At 48.4% G+C, this 20,456-nt stretch overlaps 1 protein-coding gene across 1 annotated transcript in view; it reads left to right on the top strand.

The window, feature by feature from the left end:
• CRACDL (CRACD like) overlaps window positions 1–20,456 on the top strand; it is a 75,125-nt gene that overhangs the window by 31,432 nt on the left and 23,237 nt on the right. Inside the window, exons 3-8 of the mRNA XM_064371278.1 lie at window positions 726–894; window positions 5,662–5,797; window positions 6,145–6,309; window positions 11,483–11,677; window positions 15,134–15,784; window positions 16,055–17,081. Coding sequence (XP_064227348.1) covers window positions 726–894; window positions 5,662–5,797; window positions 6,145–6,309; window positions 11,483–11,677; window positions 15,134–15,784; window positions 16,055–17,081 — 2,343 coding nt within the window. The remainder of the gene's footprint in view (window positions 1–725; window positions 895–5,661; window positions 5,798–6,144; window positions 6,310–11,482; window positions 11,678–15,133; window positions 15,785–16,054; window positions 17,082–20,456) is intronic.

The raw sequence follows: 20,456 nt of genomic DNA, 5'->3' as shown, positions 1-20,456 counted from the left end.
CTGTATTCACACTAGACAAAGCATTTCAGCATTCTTATTTATTTATTTATTTATTTTTGAGACAGAGTCTTGCTCTGTTGCCAAAGCTGGAGTGCAGTGGTGCAATCATAGTTCACTGCAGCCTCAACTACTGGGCTCAAGCAAACTAGCCTCCCTAGTAGCTGGGACTACAGGCATGTGGCACCATGCCCAGCTAACTATTTTTTTTTTTTTTTTTTTTTTTTTTTTTGTAATAAGAAGGGCTCAGGCTAGTCTCGAACTCCTGAGCTCAAGCAAACCTCCTGCCTCAGCCTCTCAAAGAGCTGAGATTATAGGTTGTGAGTCATCATGCCTGGCCAAGAATTATTTCCTAAATTGCTTCGGTTATCTCATAACCTTTACCTCCTCAGGACGTTTGTGGTTGACTTACATATATTTTAGAAATTAAAACTTGGTTATACATGAGAGGAAGGTTGCTAATTTTGATTCTGTGATCATCTTCCAGAATATTCTTGGCTCCTTTATTTAAATATCCTTAATAAAGAGAAAACAAGATGCATTTTCAGGTGTGTAAAACTGGTATACCATGTACTTCTGTGGAGTAAAAGGACTTTTCAGAAGCAGATAACTGATACATGGATGGAAATCTTGCTTTTTCCCCTTTACGTGCCCATTGCATACATGCCCGTAAACACACATTGTACGCACTCTCACTTATTACTGTTTTTTTTCTCTGATCTGTATAGGAAAGAAAAAATCTAAATTCAAAACTTTTAAGAAGTTTTTTGGGAAGAAGAAGAGAAAAGAATCGCCGTCGTCCACAGGAAGTAGCACCTGGAAACAAAGTCAGACAAGGAATGAGGTCATTGCCATCGAGTCCGGACCGGTGGGCTACGACTCCGAGGATGAGCTGGAGTAAGTTGAGTTTTACATCCCTCAGGCCAGGAGCACCCAAAGATGCTATTTCATTATCCTGGTAACTTGCTGGATTTCTGAGCCCCCTTTCCTCCTGGGTAATTCTATTAGCGGTTCTTCCATACAAGTTGTTTTCTGTCTTTTCAAACCTAGGGATGGAGAATGCTGCGTGTGTTCAAGTCCACAATAACTGTGGGAGAGGAGGTATTATATGCCATTTTATAAACGGGCAAAATAAGTCCTAGATAAAATTTGGAACTTGCCCAGCATTCTACAGCTGATAGTGACAGAATCAGGATAGGGGCCCTGGTTTAACTTGACTTAAAACTCTTTTGAGGACCTAGATACTAAACTAGAAACATACATTTCTCTAAACTTGAACATTGGGGCATGCTTCTCGCTATTCAATCTTTGAAAAAATCATCCAAAAATATCATTAAGAAGAACAGACCCAATAAGCACAAAAAACTGGGGAGGTCTAGTAAAGAAATCCTTATTTTTGTAACTTGTATTTCATTAAAATGTAGTTACAGTATATATGCTGCATTTATTCTGGCAGTTATCTCTGTCACTAAGAGGAAATGAAACAGATTTGTTGCTATGCCAGCTTTTACCTTTTTTTTTTTTTAATACAACACTGGTCCTTTAATTTGAGAATAGAACTCTTCAGAAAACATAATATCCCTCAGGTTTGGGGTACAGACCACGCTGAGATGCATCCCAGGCTTGAGCATCCGGATAATGGTGTCCTGTTCCCGCCCCTGCTCTCCCCGCCTCCCCAGCCTCCTGGCCTGTTTTTTAAAGGAGTAGAAATTTTATTGGCCACTTGGTGGCACCAGATGACTGGAAAGGAAAGATTGGAATTTTTTTTTTTTTTTTTTCCAGTTTTGGGTTTATTTTTTTGGTTTTGCTTGCCTTTGGAATGTGATAGACTCACATTGCACGGTGTGAAGTGCGGACAGGATACATTGTGTGTGCATTTTTTCAGGCGGTGCTCTGAACTCTTGGGGAGTGAGATGTTATCATGATAATATTACTAATTATTCAGTGTCATCACTTTGCAAGCCCCAGGGAAACTCTTAACACCCACCGCCATCCACCCCTGTCTCTTGACTGGATGGAGCACACAGTTCTGGTATTGGAGAGACAGGCCTGGGAGTGGCCCTTCCAACCACAGACAGGAACCCAGCCAGAGGGGCAAGCTAGGGTGAATTGGCTCACCTGGTGTGAAATGGCTGTCCACTTGCTGGTGTCCATCCTGTCACAGCAGCCCATGGAAAGTGGAGACAGTGTGCTTTTTATCTTGATATTCCCAGCACTTTGCAGGGAGCTGGTCCTTAGTGACTGGTAACAGTTTGCTGGTTTTGATGCTAGGCAAGGGAGATCGGGGGTGGGGCATGATGAGGCCTGGGAAGTGCAAATGACATTTTTAGAGAGCCGCACAGAGGAAGAGGCAAGTACTGTTTGGCCTGTGGGAGAGTCTGTGGCAACTTGTCATCCATCACTGTGGGCAAAACAGCTCCGTTTACTAAGGCACATTAGTGCTAGCAAACCACATGGGACCCTGTGGGTTGAAGAAAGTGACGCCCATATGTCTGTGTCTGTGCGGTTGTGCTTCTTAAGTCTCTTAATCTATAAAATTTCCTTTTGCCCTCCTCCCTTTGTTTCACGCCATTGATCTGAAGGAAGAGCAGGGCCATGTGCCCTGCAGAATGTCCCATATTCTGGTTTTGCCTTCCCTTGATGTGATTCAACTCTTTCCTATATTCTCCCAATTCCCAGTACATCATTCGGTGGATCTAGATTCTGTTAGGTTCAAGCAGGTGCTGGGTGTTGTCACATCCCGTCATGAGTCACATGCTTTCTGAGCAGTGGGTTCAGGGTGTCATTGTGGTCCCTCTACCAGCCTTCACCTGATGGTTTTAACACCCGCCGATGATCCATTATTTTGTCACAAAGTGGTGATTCTTCTAATTCTGTCATTCGTTGTACACTTGCTAACTGAAATTCCTCAATGAGAACTTTCCTTCATCCATTGCTTGGTTGCTCTGAAACACAATTTGTAAAGTGAGCCTCTCCTTTTATTGATCCACCCTCAGAGTAATGACATGGTCCCCTAGCAACTCCCAACAATGGCCAGCGGGTTTTGGTTTTTTTCTTTTTTTTCCAGATATCATTAGGAATGCATTACTTTTTACATATTTTATTTGCTTTAATCCATGACAGTCTTTGTTCATTTTAATGCTCAAGTTGTTCCATCTTAGGCTGTTGAGAGTCACTTCAGATTTGCTCCTGGGGTCTTTTGACATGACCCCATTCATCTTTGATGGCTTCCTTACTTTATTGCCCAATGAGAAATCTCAGGTTTAGTTGGTATATTTTCTTCCCCCGACCTGGAATCAACACTCTTTTTTCACAGGGCCCTGGCCCCCCTCCTCGTGGTGTGAAATGGCTTTTAAAGACCTCAGTCCAGCTGCCAGGGGGCAATGATTACTAATTGGCTATCACTGCTTCTAGACCTTTCCAGTGGATATAGCTAGGAAATACTTTATTTTTCAAGGGAAAAATTAATCATTAATTTGCTGATATTTCCAATTCAAGTTTAATAAGACAAGATTTTTACTTCTTTAATTCTTTGTATTCTCTTTTCTCTTACACTGGAAATCAGGGCTCCTTATGATGTTGACAAAATGACTCATTTTCTTTAACCTATCATAGATTTACAATAATTTCCTTATCCCCTTTCCTACATGGAAGTTAGAAATACTATAAATGCTTTTCTGCATGGTGTCTTATAATAGTGTTACTGCGAATAAATCTACAGAGTGCAATGTAATAGTTTTGATTTTTAATCATTATTACTACTAATAAGATCAGTGAGTGCAGCTTTCCATCTTTGGTTTTCTTGCCGTTGTTCCTAGAATGTATTCTATCTTGGATGTGGAGTCGAAGTCACTTGAAATTATTAGATTCTCTGTCTCGTCATGCTAATAATATGATATAAAACCAGATTTGTTTGTGTTTGTTTTCTAGTTTTAGAGATTGTTTCATTTCTCTTTTTGATTTGGTCTTTTAATTACATAAAACGTTTACATAGTTTCAAAGACAAAGTTGTAAATGTAGGTATCTTTGCACCATGTCTCCTCATCTGGTCCTTCCTTCCCCCTAAAGGAAACCACTTTAACATATTTGTTATTTATTTTTCCATTTTCATTTTTTTAAATATAAGAAACATACACACATGTTCAGATAATGTCCATGCCCCCTTTTCCACGCAGTGCTGACGTACTGTGAACGTTGTGTTCTGCAGTGGTTGTGATTTGTTTCACTTAGTAGAATCTGATGATGCCTGTATGCAGCATGCACAGAACCTTCCTGCCCATCCAACTAGCTGTGGGGTCCTCCATCGTATGACATTCCATGGTTGATTCAGTTAGATGCCTACTGAGGGGCATTAGGTATTTCCTCTCTTTCGCTCTTCCGAATATTGCTGTAGTGAGTGGCCTTGCACACCTGCCATTTTGTGTTTTTGCCCACGCATCTTTGCGGAGACCTCTTTATGCTGCCTCCACTCCTCGTTACATCCAAAATGGAGGTGCTTGGGTGGTGCTTGTGGTCCCCAAAGGATGTGGGCCATGGGCTGTCTACTGGGGAAGGGAAATCCAGGTGTGTGTGTGACCTTTGGGTTAAGAGCTGCCCTTGGCAGGGAGGGCCTGATTCCATCAGTTGGCGTGGTTCCTTCCCTGGCATGTGAGGACACACACATCCTGGGAACTTGGGTTCCCACTTACAAGCTTACTGTTGCAGGCATGAGAGTTTAATTAGAAGGAAGCATTATTAACCAATACAGTTTGATCTACAGTGGGGCAGAGTTCTTAATGCCCCACAGTGGACAGAATGCCCAGGGTAGGGGAGTGGCAGGAGGGTGGGGGTGGGGTGGGGCACACAAGATGTCCAGTGTGTGCAAAGGCGGGCTTTCCTTCCTTCATCGTCGGGTCTCAGTCATCTCCTTCCACCTATTGTTCAGGCAGCTGCTGCTGCTAGGAAAATCTAACAGCTAATTCCCACATCCTTTTAGGACATTTTGTGAATGTCCTGTGGGTTTCAGTCCCAGATCAGATTCTTGAGCTCAGAGCCGAGGAAGGGGCTGGAACGGCGATGACAAAGGCCACCATCTCTGCTCCAGGATCTAGGTAGGCACAGAGGTTTTGCTCACACAGATGGTGCCAGGTCATAAAAAGAGGCCATGGCTTTGCAGATTTGCAGTTCTTATTTCAAACAAGCCACTAATGTATGTCTTGGTCTGTCTTGTGAGGATGCGTTCATCAGGCAGGACCTCAGCCTGCTGCACACACACACAGCCTTCAACCCATGGAGGGGCTGCATGTTTGCCTGCAAGATGTGACCTCACCCTCCCCCGGGCAGCCGGGACAGGCCTCAGAAGCTGGCCTGTGCCAGCCCCTCCCCTCTGCAGGCATGCTGTCTTATACCTCACACCTTGTCAAACCTTGGTTTTTCCACCAATAAGAATTCACACACCCTTTAGCTCTCCTAGTAAAATTCCTATCTCTACAATGCTCCAAATAGTTGACTGGCATTTGATAGTGTGTGGATAAACTGAAGTCAGGGACCACTGAAATGTAAACACAGCAGAGGGAGTGTTGTATGATGTTCTGTTAACCCAGATACCCCTTTCTCATTCTGAGCCCCACTGGGGGTCAGTAAGATGGAGGTGGGCAGAGTCTCACAGTGGCTGTTTTATCCTAGGGAGTCGAGGGGCACGATGGGCAGCCGGGCCCTCTCTCACGACAGTATTTTCATTCCCGAGTCCGGACAGGACCCCACTCGGCCTGTGCGGGTGTTTTCCCAAGAAAATGTGTGTGATCGGATTAAAGCTCTGCAGGTAAATGTTTCCTTGGTCGTGTCACCTGATATGCAAGTCAAATATCCATCGAAAAGTTTTTAAATGGTTTCTGCTTGATTTATTTGATATGCCGTAAAGTAAAATCACATACATGACAGCTCTCCCAGGACACACCGACTGAGTTACAATGGCCTCTCGACTCATTCTTAGATAGACAAAGAAGAGATGGCAGTGGAAGAGCTGGCAGCAGATGCACGTTCAGTTCAGTTCTCTGCATCACGCCAAAACACTGAAGACATTTCCAGCATGAATGAGTTAGAGCAGGAGGATTTGTTGATAAATATCATTGATGAGAATAAGAGCACATGTTCTTTATTCCAATCTAGTTAAAAATACAGTGTAATGTGAAAATGGGACCACCACCTCCTCCAGGGGGACTTCCTGCCAAGCGGGGAGAGGACACTGGCATGAGCTCTGAAGATGACGGGCTGCCCAGGAGCCCCCCAGAGATGTCTCTGCTGCACGACGTGGGTTCTGGCACAACTATAAAGGCAAGTACGGCCTGTGCTGCTGCACGTCTCCATCCACACCTGCCGTGGAGGGCGCTGGAGCTCTGGGATCCCCTGTGTGTGCCCCTGAGAGCTCCATGGATAGGTGAGGCTGTGCGTGGTGTGGCCGACTGGGTCACTAGAGCCTACAGTCAGCCCTTGAGATGTGTTTATTTTCATTCTTTGAGTAGAAATTCAGGTCTGGTTAGGAGACTGGTTTTGGTGACTTTTTTTAATGAGGATGATAGGTTGATAGAATTAACCCAGAATCAACCCTCTCCCTAGTCTTTCCTGTGTGAGCAGATGACTAGACCCAGAACCCCATTTAGAAGAAGGGAAACACATTGTGTCTGTTTTCTGTTGCCCTGACATTTGGCCAGTGGGAGGAGGGAATAGTGAGCATGTGACAGTTGAGGCTCTGATGGTCTCCGGTGCCTGAGCCTGTGACCCTGAGGCGGTGTTGGCGTGCAAGTAGTAATGTGCTGTGTTGCTGCAAACAGGGCAGCAGGGAAAGGTTGACAAGTGAGAGAGGAACTGATGAACTCAGCAAGGTGGAAGAACCGGTCCCAAACACCACCTTCCCCATTAGAAACCAAGGGGCGGGGTGGGGGGAGCAGGCAAGGAACTAAGCTCTTTCTCATACATAAACGACATAGCTAGTGATGTTGCCACGTTTTAAATTCTTTATGTTATTGTGGTAAGAACACTTAATGCCCATACAATGTACTTGCACATAAATGTTACAAATAGGTAGTCATCGTTCTCATGTAGACAAGTCTGGCTGTGGGGGATGGATAGAGTTGGAGTCATCTGTTATGCTGACACTTGGAAAACAAATAAAGGCCAGAGTTTATTTTTTTGTAGCCACACACCACCCCTGCAGCCCTGTCACCTCTGGCCTGCTCAAGGGGCCATTGGCAGTGAAGGGGGCGGGTTCCTCGTAACCCACTGCCTTGCAGATTCTGTGCTGCTCTGAATTCTGTTCAGAAGCCACTTCAACGTGCATACCTATAAACCGTGCCACACAAAATTTTTGTGTGTGGTTGTGAGTTCCCAAAACATCACTGATAAAAAAGGCAGAAGGACTGTGGTGGGGCTGAGTGTGTGGGGTGGGGACTGACGTGAACCCAGCTAGAGAATTACTCTCTCCAGAATTCTGCTTGGGGGTGAAGCTGTCCCTGCTCATTCCAGGAGCAGGGTCTGAGTACAGTGGGCTACCTAGGCCTGCTCTCCAGCCTTGAGCAGAAGGGAGAGAGGATGAGGAGGGTGGTATGGCCTATTTCATAGACTCCACCGAGCCAACCCTGTACACCTTGACACCTCAAATACTCTTATGTGCAATTTCAGCGTCCTCTTGTCAGGAGCAGATGTGACTTTGTGTATTTCTGGACTATGCAGTAGAAAGAGGTCTGTTGTGAGCTGCCTGATTCCTCATCATAGATGGACTCCCCCTTCCCATCCCACAGATCTCTGACTCTCACAGCATCCCAGTCTCTACCTTTAGCCAGGATGGGCAGTAAGAGGAGAGGTCATTTCTAATCCATCCATTGAAGAGCAAGCCTGTCTCTAAACCCGTGTGACACTGTAAGGCACAAATTCCACAACTGGCTTGGCTGGGCCAGGCTGACCTTGTCTCTCTCAGCACAACCACCTCCTGTGGTTGGTCCTTTATTAAAAAGAAAAAAAGTTTTGAGATTTTATCAATTTTGGGGTAATATGAACAATCTGCTAGCTTCATAGGAAACCAAAATTTGGACCTTTAAGACTTAAAAGCAAAAATGTAATCTTTACTGTCTTCATTGTTTTGAAGACACAATGATTGCATTTTGAGGCCTGAAAGTTTTTATGCATAATTGGTCAATTGAGAGGGAAAAACAACACACCCTTTAAAATGGGCTTGTAGAATATGTTGTATTTGATAAAATAGTGCCTCTGACCCCAAAAGGATGGATGGAGGCTGTTTAATGTTCTCCCATGTTTACACCTTACACAGGCCCACATAGACAGAGAAATTTATTGTGGAAAAAAGAGTCTTTAGTAGCAAGTATTTAATGTTATAACCAGGGTGATGTTTCCTGATAGAGTAAGTTTTTCAAGAAATATATGGAATAATTTTTCAAATTTTATTACCAAGTGTCATAACTGATGAAAGTTTACTTGGTGGTTTTTAAGATAAAATGATGTCTAATGGGTCATATTCTCAGTGTCCTGCTATGAAACAGGACATGCCAGGTAGAGGGTGATAAACTGGCAGGGCTACTGAGTCTTTTTGCTCCTGGTGATGCGGGAAGGGAAGATGGGGAGGGAACACAGACCTGGTGGCAAATGAACAAATACATGCCCACAGCTCCAGAGGTTGGCCTTGGGCAGGCTCATCACCTCTTGGAATCTGTGTCTTCAGAGGGTTTTGGCTCAGAGAGTTTTCGGGGGATGAGATGAGATTGGGTAGATCAGCACCTCTCCTTCCAGTAGGACCAGTGGCTTCTCTTTACCCCTGGAACACCCAGGTGCCCCTGCTTCCTGTCCAGTGGCCCTTCCTGTATGAACTGCCCCCAGCTCACTCCTCAGTGACTGAGCACCTCTTTTTGAGGACACACATCCTAAAGCACCTGTCAGTCAGGGCGCCCATGAAAAGCTTCTGAACCCCAGGCCATTTCCTCTGGGCCCTTTGAGCTGCCTTCCCTGCAACAAAGAGCCACATGCTAGGCTTTTAAATTTTCTGCTTTCAGAATCATCCAGAAGCACAGATTTCAGGAAAAATTGGGTGACTGGAAGCAAGCCATGCAGAGGTGAATGTTCTGGGTGCTACCAGCCCACCTATGAATCCAGCTTCCCAGCCCTCATGCTTCCTCATGGTCCTAGCCCACCCCACGTATTTATATCACTGATCAACAATAGACACGATGCTCCTTGATCATGAAGATGGGGGTCTTTCCAGACCCCAAGATCTCTCAGAGCAACAGTGGAAACAGAAGTCAGAGTTCTGAGACCAGAGGAGTTGAGTTCCCTAGTTGGGGAGAGCTTGTACCTGGGACACAGGTCAGGGGAGTTAAGCTCCATGCCAAGGTCCCCTAGCTCTGGGGCCAGAGTGGGCCTGAGCCCAGGACATCTGCCCAGGCAGGACAGATGTAGGGTGGCCCACAGGGAGGAGGGCCTGCTGTTTATCCTTTGGAGCCTTCAGGGTATTGGGCTTATGGAGGAGCAGTCAGGGGTATTATTGTCACAGGCACCATGATCATTCTCACTGCACTTGCAAAGCGGCTCATCTTGTCTGTTCTCATGAGTCCTAGGCAGTGAGATTTTTTTTTTAACCAAATGTTTATACATTGTTCCTCTAGACACGGGTAAATATTACAGATTCTGTATGATTTTTTTTAAATGTACACATCCTGTTTGTGACCTTTAAGGAAGACTATCGGGGAAAGGTATTGATTTCCCAGTCTAAGGCGACTTCCTGAGTCATCAGTGACCACGGTGAGAGCCAAAGCCACAGGCACATACGTAGTCATGGCCCGGAGACTTACGGCTTATTTTTAGCATAACTTTTTTTTTTCACTTTATTCCCGTAAGTATCTAAATAGCTAAAATAGAATTTACATAGATTATGTCCACTTTTAGCCCCTTCTCCCCCATGTTAGTAATTATCTCCTCCTCGTTTACATGGATAAAATTATACTTTTATTAGAAAATAGAAGAGACCTTCATGTAAACAGGGAGAGGTTGTTCCTCCCATGTTGGAGCCCATCTCTCCAGTACAGTCATCTTTATAGTTCCCTGTCAGGGTTAGCAAAGGCCACTGGGCACCTGCTCTGTGTGGGGTCCCAGGGTTATGGAAAAGAAACAGCGGATGTGCCCATGGCCCTGGGAGCTCGCCACTGGGGATGGCACTGGTGTGTTGTCTCACTGCCTTGTTCACTGTTTTCATGAGGTGCTACTGAATCGTTGTGTGAATAAAATTCTATTCTTAAGTTAAATGGAAACTTGACACTAATACTGCCCATCATGCTTGAATAGAAAGCTTGCTTGAAGATCACAGAATTATACGAAAAGTCCATCACCTCCCAGAGTTTCCCTGTGCACCTCGCCCCTCATCTGGGCTGCATGTGCTCACAGGTGCTCTGTGTTTCATGCCTATTCCTGTCTGCAGGGGAGCCCACTTCGACCTCACTCAGTAGTGGAGCTGGCCAAGTTCTGGGGGCAGGGATCTTTGGGTTTGCCCTCATTCTTCCACATGACTGCCAGCATCCCTTTGTCCCAGGTGACATGTTTACCCTTTGCTGTCAATTCTTCCATGCTGAAGTAAAAATGAGTAAAATATCTGCAACTTAACAGATGGCACCTTCCACTCAGATTTCTTCAAGAGGACACATGAGTACCCAGAAACCTTCTAGGATGAACCAGCAAGGCTCCAGTGATGGAGTGCTGGGCGGTGGGCTTGGCACTAAAATCACAGCTCTGAACCTTCCTCTCAGCTTCCAGAGTCAGGACCAGGTGACTGTGCCCTGGACAAATCGGGCTGGTGTGTTTTGTCAGAGAAAGCTCTTTTGTCTGAAGTGCCTGTGCCAGCTGCCACAGGAGGATGGCAGGGAAGCCTGAGACACAGGTTTTCTTCGTGGTCTCAGGAAGGAGTGACAGGTTTCCAGGAGTTGGCCCCACACTTTAAACTCCCAGCCATTTACCTTTCTCCAGGAGCATCCTAGACCCTTCCTTGTTTAGAGTCAAGTTGAAAGTATTGGTCGGGCCTGGTAGCTCATGCCTGTGATCCCAGCACTTTGGGAGGCCAAGGCAGGCAGATCACGAGGTCAGGAGTTCGAGACCATCCTGGCCATCATGGTGAAACCCCGTCTCTACTAACAATACAAAAATTAGCTGGGTGTTGTGGTGTGTGCCTGTAATCCGGGCTACTCAGGAGGCCGAGGCAGGAGAATTGATTGAACCCGGGAAGTGGAGGTTGCAGTGAGCTGAGATCACACCACTGCAGCATTCTAGCCTAGGTGACAGAATAAGACTCTGACCAACCCCCTCCCTGCAAAAAAAAAAAAGTATTTCCACACATGTAAAGCCAGAGACTGTGGGAAGACCAAGCCTGGGCAGAAAAGAGCATTGTTGCATTGGTTGTCCTTATTTCACTTGGTGAAGCTCATGCTCAGTGTATTTTGTTCCTTGTCCCATGAAGGTCTCTGTCGTGTCTCCAGACCATGTGAGCGACAGTACTATCTGTGCCCGGACCTCGGACAGCAGCCTGGCACCAGTGGCTGACTTCAGTTATCCTCCAGAATCATCCTCTTGCCTGGATAACTCTGCAGCTAAGCACAAGCTCCAGGTCAAGCCCCGCAACCAGCGGTCGAGTAAAATGAGGCGGCTCTCATCGGTAATTGGGTTTCCTTCTCCACGCGGAGGCAGGCCAGGCAGGCTTGGCACCCCCGACCTGACACACACCCCCAAACTACCTCACTCCCCCGCATAAGGTCTCATATCCCCTCCGAGCACCCCACGGTTGATTGAGCCATGCTGCAGGAGCTGAAGTTTCTTATCCTTTTAAACATAAACCAGATCTGTCTCTCCCTTGCAGAAACATTCCATCTGTCCATCCATCCATCCATCCATCATTCCTCACACAGTCACTATTGAATGCTGGTTGCCTTCCCCCTGAACTCAGTGTAAAGTTCACACTTCAGGCCTGGCATATCAGGTACTGCCTACCCCCCAGGCTTCTTACCCTCTTTCTCAATCAGTGCTCTGGCCACCTTTCTGCCTCTTGAGCTCATGAGCTGCTTCTAGCCTCAGGCATTGGTGCTGCTGTGGCCCAGCTTTGGGCCCTGACAGTCCCCCAAAGAAACTCACCCTGCCTGTTCAATTCCTTAGGAGCACTTGCCGCATGCCAAAGTGATTTTTGTAATGGATGTGCTCTTATTGCCAGTCTTCTTTGAGACCCTGTCTTGGCTATACTTTCAGCCCTTAGAACATTTCTAGTCACAGAGATGTTAGATGGATGAATGATTGAACAAATGAATGAGTGAATTAACAAATGAGTGAATGAAAGAAGCTGAAACACTGGCATGGACACCTGCCTTGGGCGAGGGCCTACTCAGTAGCATGGGAAGCATGCCTCGGAAGGACAGACCCCTCTTTGGGTATGCTGCCTTGGGTGTCGTTACCTCCTAGTCCTAGAAGCTGAGAAACTGGTTCATGGAATACTTTGGCTTCATTTACCAGCAGGTTTGAGGTTCACATAGGGTCGTGCCCTCTCCCCTACTTCATGGGCACTGTAATGCCTCCCCGCTGGAGTCGGGGCCAGCTTGGCCACAGAGAATGACAGTGCTGAAAAAGAGATGCTCACAGGCTGACGTCCTCTGTTCTTCCCTCGTGACATGATTAGGGGGTGTTGGTGAAGTGCCCAGGGCAAGCTAGGTGCCTCAGCTGGAGACAGTGGGCTGGGACCACTCAGGACTTCAGTGACTCCCTGAAGAGAGCGAGTTTTCCTTTGGGCATATGGAAGGTGCTCTTTAAACTCATGCCAGCAGAGTAGACTTTTGAGGGGACTAATGTCGGAAGAAGCAGCAAGGTGGGTTACCTTCATGCTGATGTGCCAGCAGGGACCAGAGTACTTGCGTGTATGTGTCTGCATTCAATGCATGTACAGTTAAAGGCTGTGTGCTGTGCAGGTGTGACAAGGTCCAGTCACTCGAGACCTGCCTGTCCTCATGCTGAGTGAGACCACAGGGCCAGGGCCTGCCCCCTTTTAGCCCTCAAGTCTGTGATTCATGACTCCCATGGGGATGTCTTCAGCTCTGGCTGGGGCATTTATAACCAGCCACAACCTGGCCAGAACTTGATGACAGAGCGAAGCCTGGTGTCTATTCCAGGTGGAAACGCAGCCTCCCTTCTTGCTCCCATCTGTGCAGGGCTGTATCCCTCTTTTTTACATTTGAACTTGACTTAGTTCTTGAATCCCACTTTGTAGAATAAGAGAAAACCTGATGCAGTCAGTCTGAGTAAACATGTAAACACAGCCTTTCCTTGATTTAAACTCTGTCACATCCATGGCTTTTCCCTCTTTTCCCTTCACTGCTTGGTAGGGTACAGGCATGAGTATCTTAAGTTCTCAGAGGTGTCCATATGTGCCTTCATCTGCTGTTGTGGAACCTATGATGTTGGAGGCCTCTGTCCTTCGGTGTCCACAGAACCCTTTGCCCTTTGGTCATGAGGTCCCTCTTCCCAACCATAAGGACCTTCCTTGTGGCCTGGCTCAGGGATCAATGTGCTTTCAGATGCTCCCTAACTGTTCCCAGGATGGGAAAGAACAGCCATGCTGACCCCTCTGCTGCCTTGTGTGGGTTCCATGACTGACAGTTTTAAAAGGTGACCCCCATCCTAAAGAAGTTTCGACATCAGCAGTTTCCTGTAGTAGCAGAAGGCCATCAACATGGCAAAGTCAAGAACCTGCGGCTTTTGAATTTGTAGCTTTCTTTGTGCCTCTTCCTCTTTTTAAATCCAAAAGAATATGATTGTGCATTTTGTTAAGAGTTTGCTTAGGTATTGTCACAAACATCCCAGGCATCCTGTATTCTATTAGCAAGCAGATGACATGAAAAATGTTAATAACATTAATAACAACAAACAACAAGAAGAAAAACCTATTGCAAACATATCCCTGAGTGTCTTATTTCCTGCTTTAGAAAAGGGGAAGGAGAGAGCAATAGCGTGGGTGACTCTTGGGGCCTAATATCATGAACTTTCTAAAAAGATCAGCCTCTACACCATCAACCTTTTAGTCATTTTCACATGTTACTTTTGAATGATTCTTGGTTACCTGGAACTCCTTTCCTTCCCAAGAGAGCAGGAACTGACTTTGTGACAGAAGGAGGAAGTTGGACTGGAATCTGAATTCTAGAGATCTTTTGGAAGAAGCATATCACAAGGCAGTGTATGTTTGCCAAACTGGTAGGGCTTCAGGAGGCTAGAGAAGGGAGGATCTTAAGCTGCAGGGAACAGTCAACACTACCTATAGAGGGGGAGAGTTTGAAGCAGTCCTTGGGGATCCTGGTAGAGCATCCTGGAGGTTGGGGGCAGGGGGTGGGGGTGGCAGTCACTCAGACCAAGTGTCTGGCATAGTGTTGGGGGCTTGGTTTGACCTGAGTAAGGAGTGGAAGAAATAACTTAAGACCAGAGAATCTAAGACTTTAAATTTAGCTGAAAATTTTGATTTTATCCTATAAGCTGTGGTTAACTATTGACATGATGTGACTCACCTTTTAGGAAAACCAGTCTAGCTTTGCTATGAGGGCAGATTCCTGAAGTGTTGACATGGGAGACTGGCTGGGAGGAACACAGGGCCATAGAGCCCCAGCTATTCAGCTGGGCCACCTGCTCACCCAGGCTTGACCAAGGTATTGGTTTCTCTGGGCTCCTGGCTCTGAAGTGCAAAAAGGGACCTGATCATCTCTTCCTCAGTGGGATGAATGATTAAATGAAATAACAAGTGTGGAGCACAGAGCATGGTAGACACTGGCTGCCGTTGGTCGCCTTCCCTTGGCATTACTCTCTAGTCCACTGGTTTTGAGGCTCTGCCAGAGGAGTTGTAGGCATTTACTTTGGAGGCATATCTGCCATTTTCCTGATAAACTTGTGAGCCCAAGTAGACCAGCAGGATACAGACTGAGAAAAGACACCTGTGGGTATATGCCTACTTAAGTGCCAGCTTCAGAGACATTGCTATCACTAAACCATTATAAGCCTTGAAGAAACCAGGGAGGTGACAGGCTTCCTGGAATTTGCTATAGTGATGGTGCTTTTTATTTCTTCTCTTCTTCTTTGTATCTCTCAGCGCGCTCAGTCTGAATCCCTGAGCGACCTGACGTGCACCCTCGAGGAGGAGGAAAACGAGGAGAAGCCACTGCTCGAAGTCAGCCCAGAAGAGAGCCCCAGCTCTGGGCAGCAGGACGTGGCACCAGACAGAGGCCCTGAGCCTGGGCCACCAGCGCGCTTGCTGACAACCGGAGGGACCCGTGCCAGACGCGCCCGCCTGCAGCACTGCCCGGCGCTCAGGGCCAGCGTGGAGGAGGAGGGCACCCCTGGGGAGGACCCCTCAAGTCTCCTGGCCACTCCGGAATTCGCCGAGCCCCAGTCGACCCCCGCTCTCCGCGTGGAGCCCCCGTCCCCGCCAGCGGGCCCCCAGCACCTCGGTCCCGACGGCGGAAAGCAGGAGGGGGCGGCCCCCGCAGGCCCGTGTTCCCCGGCCACAGACACCGCAGAGGAGGTGGTCTGTGTTCCGGAAGACGTCCGGAGCCCCTCTCCCACCGCCATCCCCGAGGGGGACCCGACGACCCCCGAGACCGTCCCCGCCGCCACCTCGGAGGCGCCCTCTGCTCCTGACGACCGGCCAGACCACAGTGTCCTGAAGGAAGCGGAGCCGACGCTCCCTGTGCTCCCGGACGAAGAGAAGGGGCCCCCGGGGCCGGTGCCCGAGCCCGAGAGAGCAGGGGCCGAGCATGAGAGAGCGGGAACCGAACCCGAGAGAGCGGGAACCGAACCCGAGAGAGCGGGGAACGAGCCCGAGACAGCGGGGACCGAGCCCGAGACAGCGGGGACCGAATCCGAGACAGCGGGGGCCAAGCCCGAGACAGCGGGGACCGAGCCCGAGAGAGCGGGGACCGAACCCGAGACAGCGGGGACCGAGCCAGAGAGAGCGGGGACCGAACCCGAGACAGCGGGGACCGAGCCAGAGAGAGCGGGGACCGAACCCGAGACAGCGGGGACCGAGCCCGAGAGAGCGGGGAACGGGCCAGAGAGAGTGGGGAACGGGCCCTCCGCGGTGCCGGCCCCGAGTCCCCCAGTGCCCAAGAGCTGCCTGAAGCACCGGCCCGCAGCGGCCATCGAGGGCCCTGCCGCATCCCCGCCGCCTGCCGCCACGAAGTCGCCCCCGGGGGAGCCCGGTCCCTGTTCCCCCGATGCAGAGGCCGCCGCCCCGGAGCGCCCCAAGGCCGAGCGGGCCGAGGCTCCACCCGCGGGCGCCGAGAGGGCGGCGCCGGAGCGGAAGGCGGAGAGGGGCGGCGCCGAGCTGCGGGGCGCGAAGAAGTTTTCGGTGTCCTCGTGCCGAGCGCGGCCTCGTCCCGGCGCCTCCCGCCCGTTGGAACGCGCCGGCGGCCGCCTGCCCCTCTCGAGCAGCCGCCCGGCCTGGAGGAGCGAGGCGGCCCTCGACGACCTCCAGGGGCTCCCCGAGCCCCAGCACGCGAAAGCCGGCGCTCGGAAGCCGGCGGAGTGCGGCCCTCAGGACTCAGGCGACAGGGCGGCCACCCCGGCCGGGCCTCGCAGGAGCCCCCAGGAGGCGGCCGCCTCGCTCGGGAAGAGAGAGCCCTGCCCAGCGGCCCAGGAGCCGGCTCCAAGCGAGGACAGAAACCCCTTCCCCGTCAAGCTTCGGTCCACCTCCCTCTCACTCAAATACAGGGATGGCGCCTCCCAGGAGGCGAAGGGTGTGAAGAGGTACAGTGCCGAGGTCCGGTTAGAAAGGTCGCTGACCGTGCTCCCGAAGGAGGAGAAGTGTCCTCTCGGGACGGCCCCCGCCCTTCGGGGCGCCAGGGCCCCCAGCGACCAAGGAAAGGGGAAGGCCCGGCCCCCCGAGCCGCTCAGCTCCAAGCCGCCCCTGCCCCGGAAGCCTCTTCTGCAGAGCTTCACGCTCCCGCCGGCGCCCGCGCCCCCCGACACCAGCCCAGGAGAGCGGGACCCCAGAAAGGAGCCCAGGACGGCGGAGAAAAGGCCGCTGCGCAGGGGAGCTGGTAAGAGCCCGCCAAGGTTGCGGGAAGGGCAGGGCCTGGGGAGATCCACATCCGCTGATACATCTTGCTGGATGCCCACCAACTTTGTTGGAGGAGAATTAGAAGGAATCAGAATTCCCACTAACATCATGTCTGATCTAGAGTAAGCTTGTCCAATCTACGGCCTGGGCCCAGGGCGGTTTTGAAGGTGGCCCAATACAAATTTGTAAACTTTCTTAAAACATTATGAAAATTTGCAGTTTTTTTTTTAGGCTCATCATCATCTATCCTTAGTGTTAGTGTATTTTATGTATGGCCCAAGACAATTCTTCTTCTTCCAGTGTAGCCCAGGGAAGCCAAAAGATTGGACACTCCTGATCTAAAGTAAGGAATAGGCCTACCTCGGTAGCTCACCCCTGTAATCCCAGCACTTTGGGAGGCCATGACCTGCAGTGAAGCGCAGGAGTTCAACACCAGCCTGGGCAACATAGCAAGACGTCGTTCTATAAAACATTTAAAAACTAGCCAGGTGTGGTAGTGCATGCCTGTACTCCCAGCTACTTGGGAGGCTGAGATAGGAGGATTGCTATAGCCCAGGAGTTCAAGGCTGCAGTGAGCTATGATGGTGCCACTGCACTCCAGCCTGGGTGACAGAGTGAGACTCTGTTTTAAAAAGGAAGAGAGAAAATAAGGAATAAAGAGTAGAAAAGGGAAAACAAATACCAGGATTTTGTGTAAGTACAGAGAAGTCAGTGTGTAGGCATGAGATAAAAAATGTAGAAACTGATTTTGATAGGACTCTCAGCAAATCCCTCCAATTCTTCTCCCACTTTTCACCTGAGAAACTAAGCAAAGTCCCAATCCCAGGACATGTGTACTCATTTTGATGCAGGTTCTTTCAGGGCCTAAGCTGCTTCTTGAGGAGTAAGAAACATCTTACTCCTCATCAGACCCCTTCTGACCTTTTCCTTCAAGAAAGAATTTCCCCCCACTTCATAATCAGGTTCACATGGCCCAGCTGCACGTGGAAAGCATTCCGTATATTGGAATCACAAGTCTGTGTAAAATGTAAGTCTCAAGAGGGTCAGCATTTACTTCCCGTCCCAAAAGAGAGATTGTGTTAAGATTGAGGCAGAATGTAAGAGTCTTTGAAAGCAGCTGTCTTTTGAAATGAGCAGAGACAAAGTAGATGACCTTTCTCTGCCTTTGACATTTCTCACTTCTTACAGTGTTTCAGATAAAATGAGAAGTCTGTTGAAAATGGGTATTTGCAGCAGAGCTAAAGAATCTTTCATTGGTGGGTTTGTTTGTTGGTTTGTTTGTTGAGATGGAGTCTCACTCTGTTGCCCAGGCTGGGGTGCAGTGGTATGATCTTGGCTCACTACAACCTCTGCCTCCCGGGTTCAAGCAATTCTCCTGTCTCAGCCTTGCAAGTAGCTGGGATTACAGGCGTGCACCACCACACCTGGCTAATTTTTTTACATTTTTGGTAGAGACGAGGTTTCACCATGTTGCAGGCTGGTCTCGAACTCCTGGCCTCAAGTGATCTGCCTGCCTCAGCCTCCCAAAGTGCTGGGATTATAGGCGTGAGCCACTACACCTGGCCTGCTGGTTTTTTTAATAAATGGAAATCTGTGAGCCAGGAAATGAAACTACACGAATAAGTTGTGTGTGCATGTGATGAGGGCCCTAGAGAGAAGTTTTCCATGGCAAACTTTGTTTTTAAAAATGTTTTGGCCAGACACAGTGGCCAAAATCACACCTGTAATCCCAGCATTTTGGGAAGCCGAGGCAGGTAGATCACTAAGTCAGGAGTTTGAGACCAGCCTAACAACATGGTAAAACCCTGTCACTACTAAAACTACAAAAATTAGCCGGGCATGGTGGCATACGCCTGTAATCCCAACTACTGAAGCAGGAGAATTGCTTGAACCTGGGAGGTGGAGGTTGTGGTGAACCGAGATCACTGCATTCCAGCCTGAGCAACAGAGCGAGACTGCATCTCAAAAAAAAAAAAAAAAAAAAGTTTCAGGCTATTTTAAAGGCTACTCGAAATCCCAAGGTTCCATTCAAGCACTGCATTGTAGGACAGAGAGGAAATACAACTTGATGGCTCTCTTAGGGAATCCTGCATCCTAAGAGGAAGATGCACACACAGGAGGAAAAATTAGCTCATACAAAACCATGTAAAAACAGTTCCAAAATAGTCTAATCTTTTCTGGCTCTTTTACAGTGCTTTTAATTCCTAAGGTGACACGCAGGGATTCACAGTTCCAAAGAGCCCACACATATGACCTTCCCAATCTCAGGCCCCTTGGCACAGCTGTGATTTTGTGTTGCTGTTGCCACTGCAGTAGGATAATCAGAGCGGGAATTTGGAGCAAGTTCAAGCTGTAGTTGATGATCCACTCTGCAGATTTCCATTGAGATTATTGAAGCTACTGTAGAGTGATTCAAAAGCCATTGAAGTAGCAAGGGAGGGATGAGTTGCTCTCTATGCACATGAAACCCTGACCTTCATGGCCTAGAACTGAAAATGTCTCTCAAGGGCTTCCTGAATGAAGGGAACTTAAAAACAGAATATCAAGCTCATAGTCAGATCCGGAAAGGAAGCATCAGAGGGCAATGCCTGGCCCACTGATTTATGTATAAGTTCCTCAATCTAAGCCAAGCTTTCTTCACTATAAAATGCCTGGGATGGTCTGTGAAGACCTTGTGTATTTCTCTTTGATTTATAAAATGTAATAGAGTGTTTATTGGCAGCTTTGCTTATATAGTAGAAGAGAATTGTCTCGTCCAAGTTTAATTGCATTCTCTAAAGCCATAGAAATGACAGAGTTAGATGAATTCCAAAATGAAAGAAGAATCTAGGTTCCTTTATGGGTATGGGTAATGATTTTCATTTTAATATAAAGAGAGGAGGGAAGGAATTACCCACATTCTATAGAGAAGCAACTCTGGGGGCAGGGGCAGTGATACTGGAAGGACAGATACCAGGATAGGCTGGGCCTGCTGCCTGATCCTACCTGGACCTTGAGGGGCTGTCTCATGCTGACCAGAGCAGAATCTCAGGGTCTGCACTGTCAGACCCTAGCAGAGAGGCTGCCCCCATACCTTCCCCCGATGCTGAATCTGTTTGTGCTTTCTTTCATGATTATCACTTCTATTATCATTCTTATTGCTCCCAAATTATATTAGCTGGAAGCAATTCAGTTCATATAAATCTTATGGATAAGAAAAGTTTTAATATCAATATTACTCTGTTTCCAGAAAGACCTAATAATTGCTATTGTGGTATCAAATATCTTGTCCAGCGCTCCCAGATAGGCTTCCGCCTCCCCCGTCCTCCTTCTAGGGTAATGTACGCTAAAGTTGGATGATTGAAGTGTTCCCGAT

This window comes from Aotus nancymaae, unplaced genomic scaffold (assembly GCF_030222135.1).
Source record: "Aotus nancymaae isolate 86718 unplaced genomic scaffold, 86718_ANA_hifiasm-v0.15.2.pri h1tg000131l, whole genome shotgun sequence".
NCBI classification, from domain to species: domain Eukaryota; kingdom Metazoa; phylum Chordata; class Mammalia; order Primates; family Aotidae; genus Aotus; species Aotus nancymaae.
The sequence above is the reverse complement of the archived record's forward strand: the minus strand, read 5'-3'. Positions and strand labels throughout refer to the sequence as shown.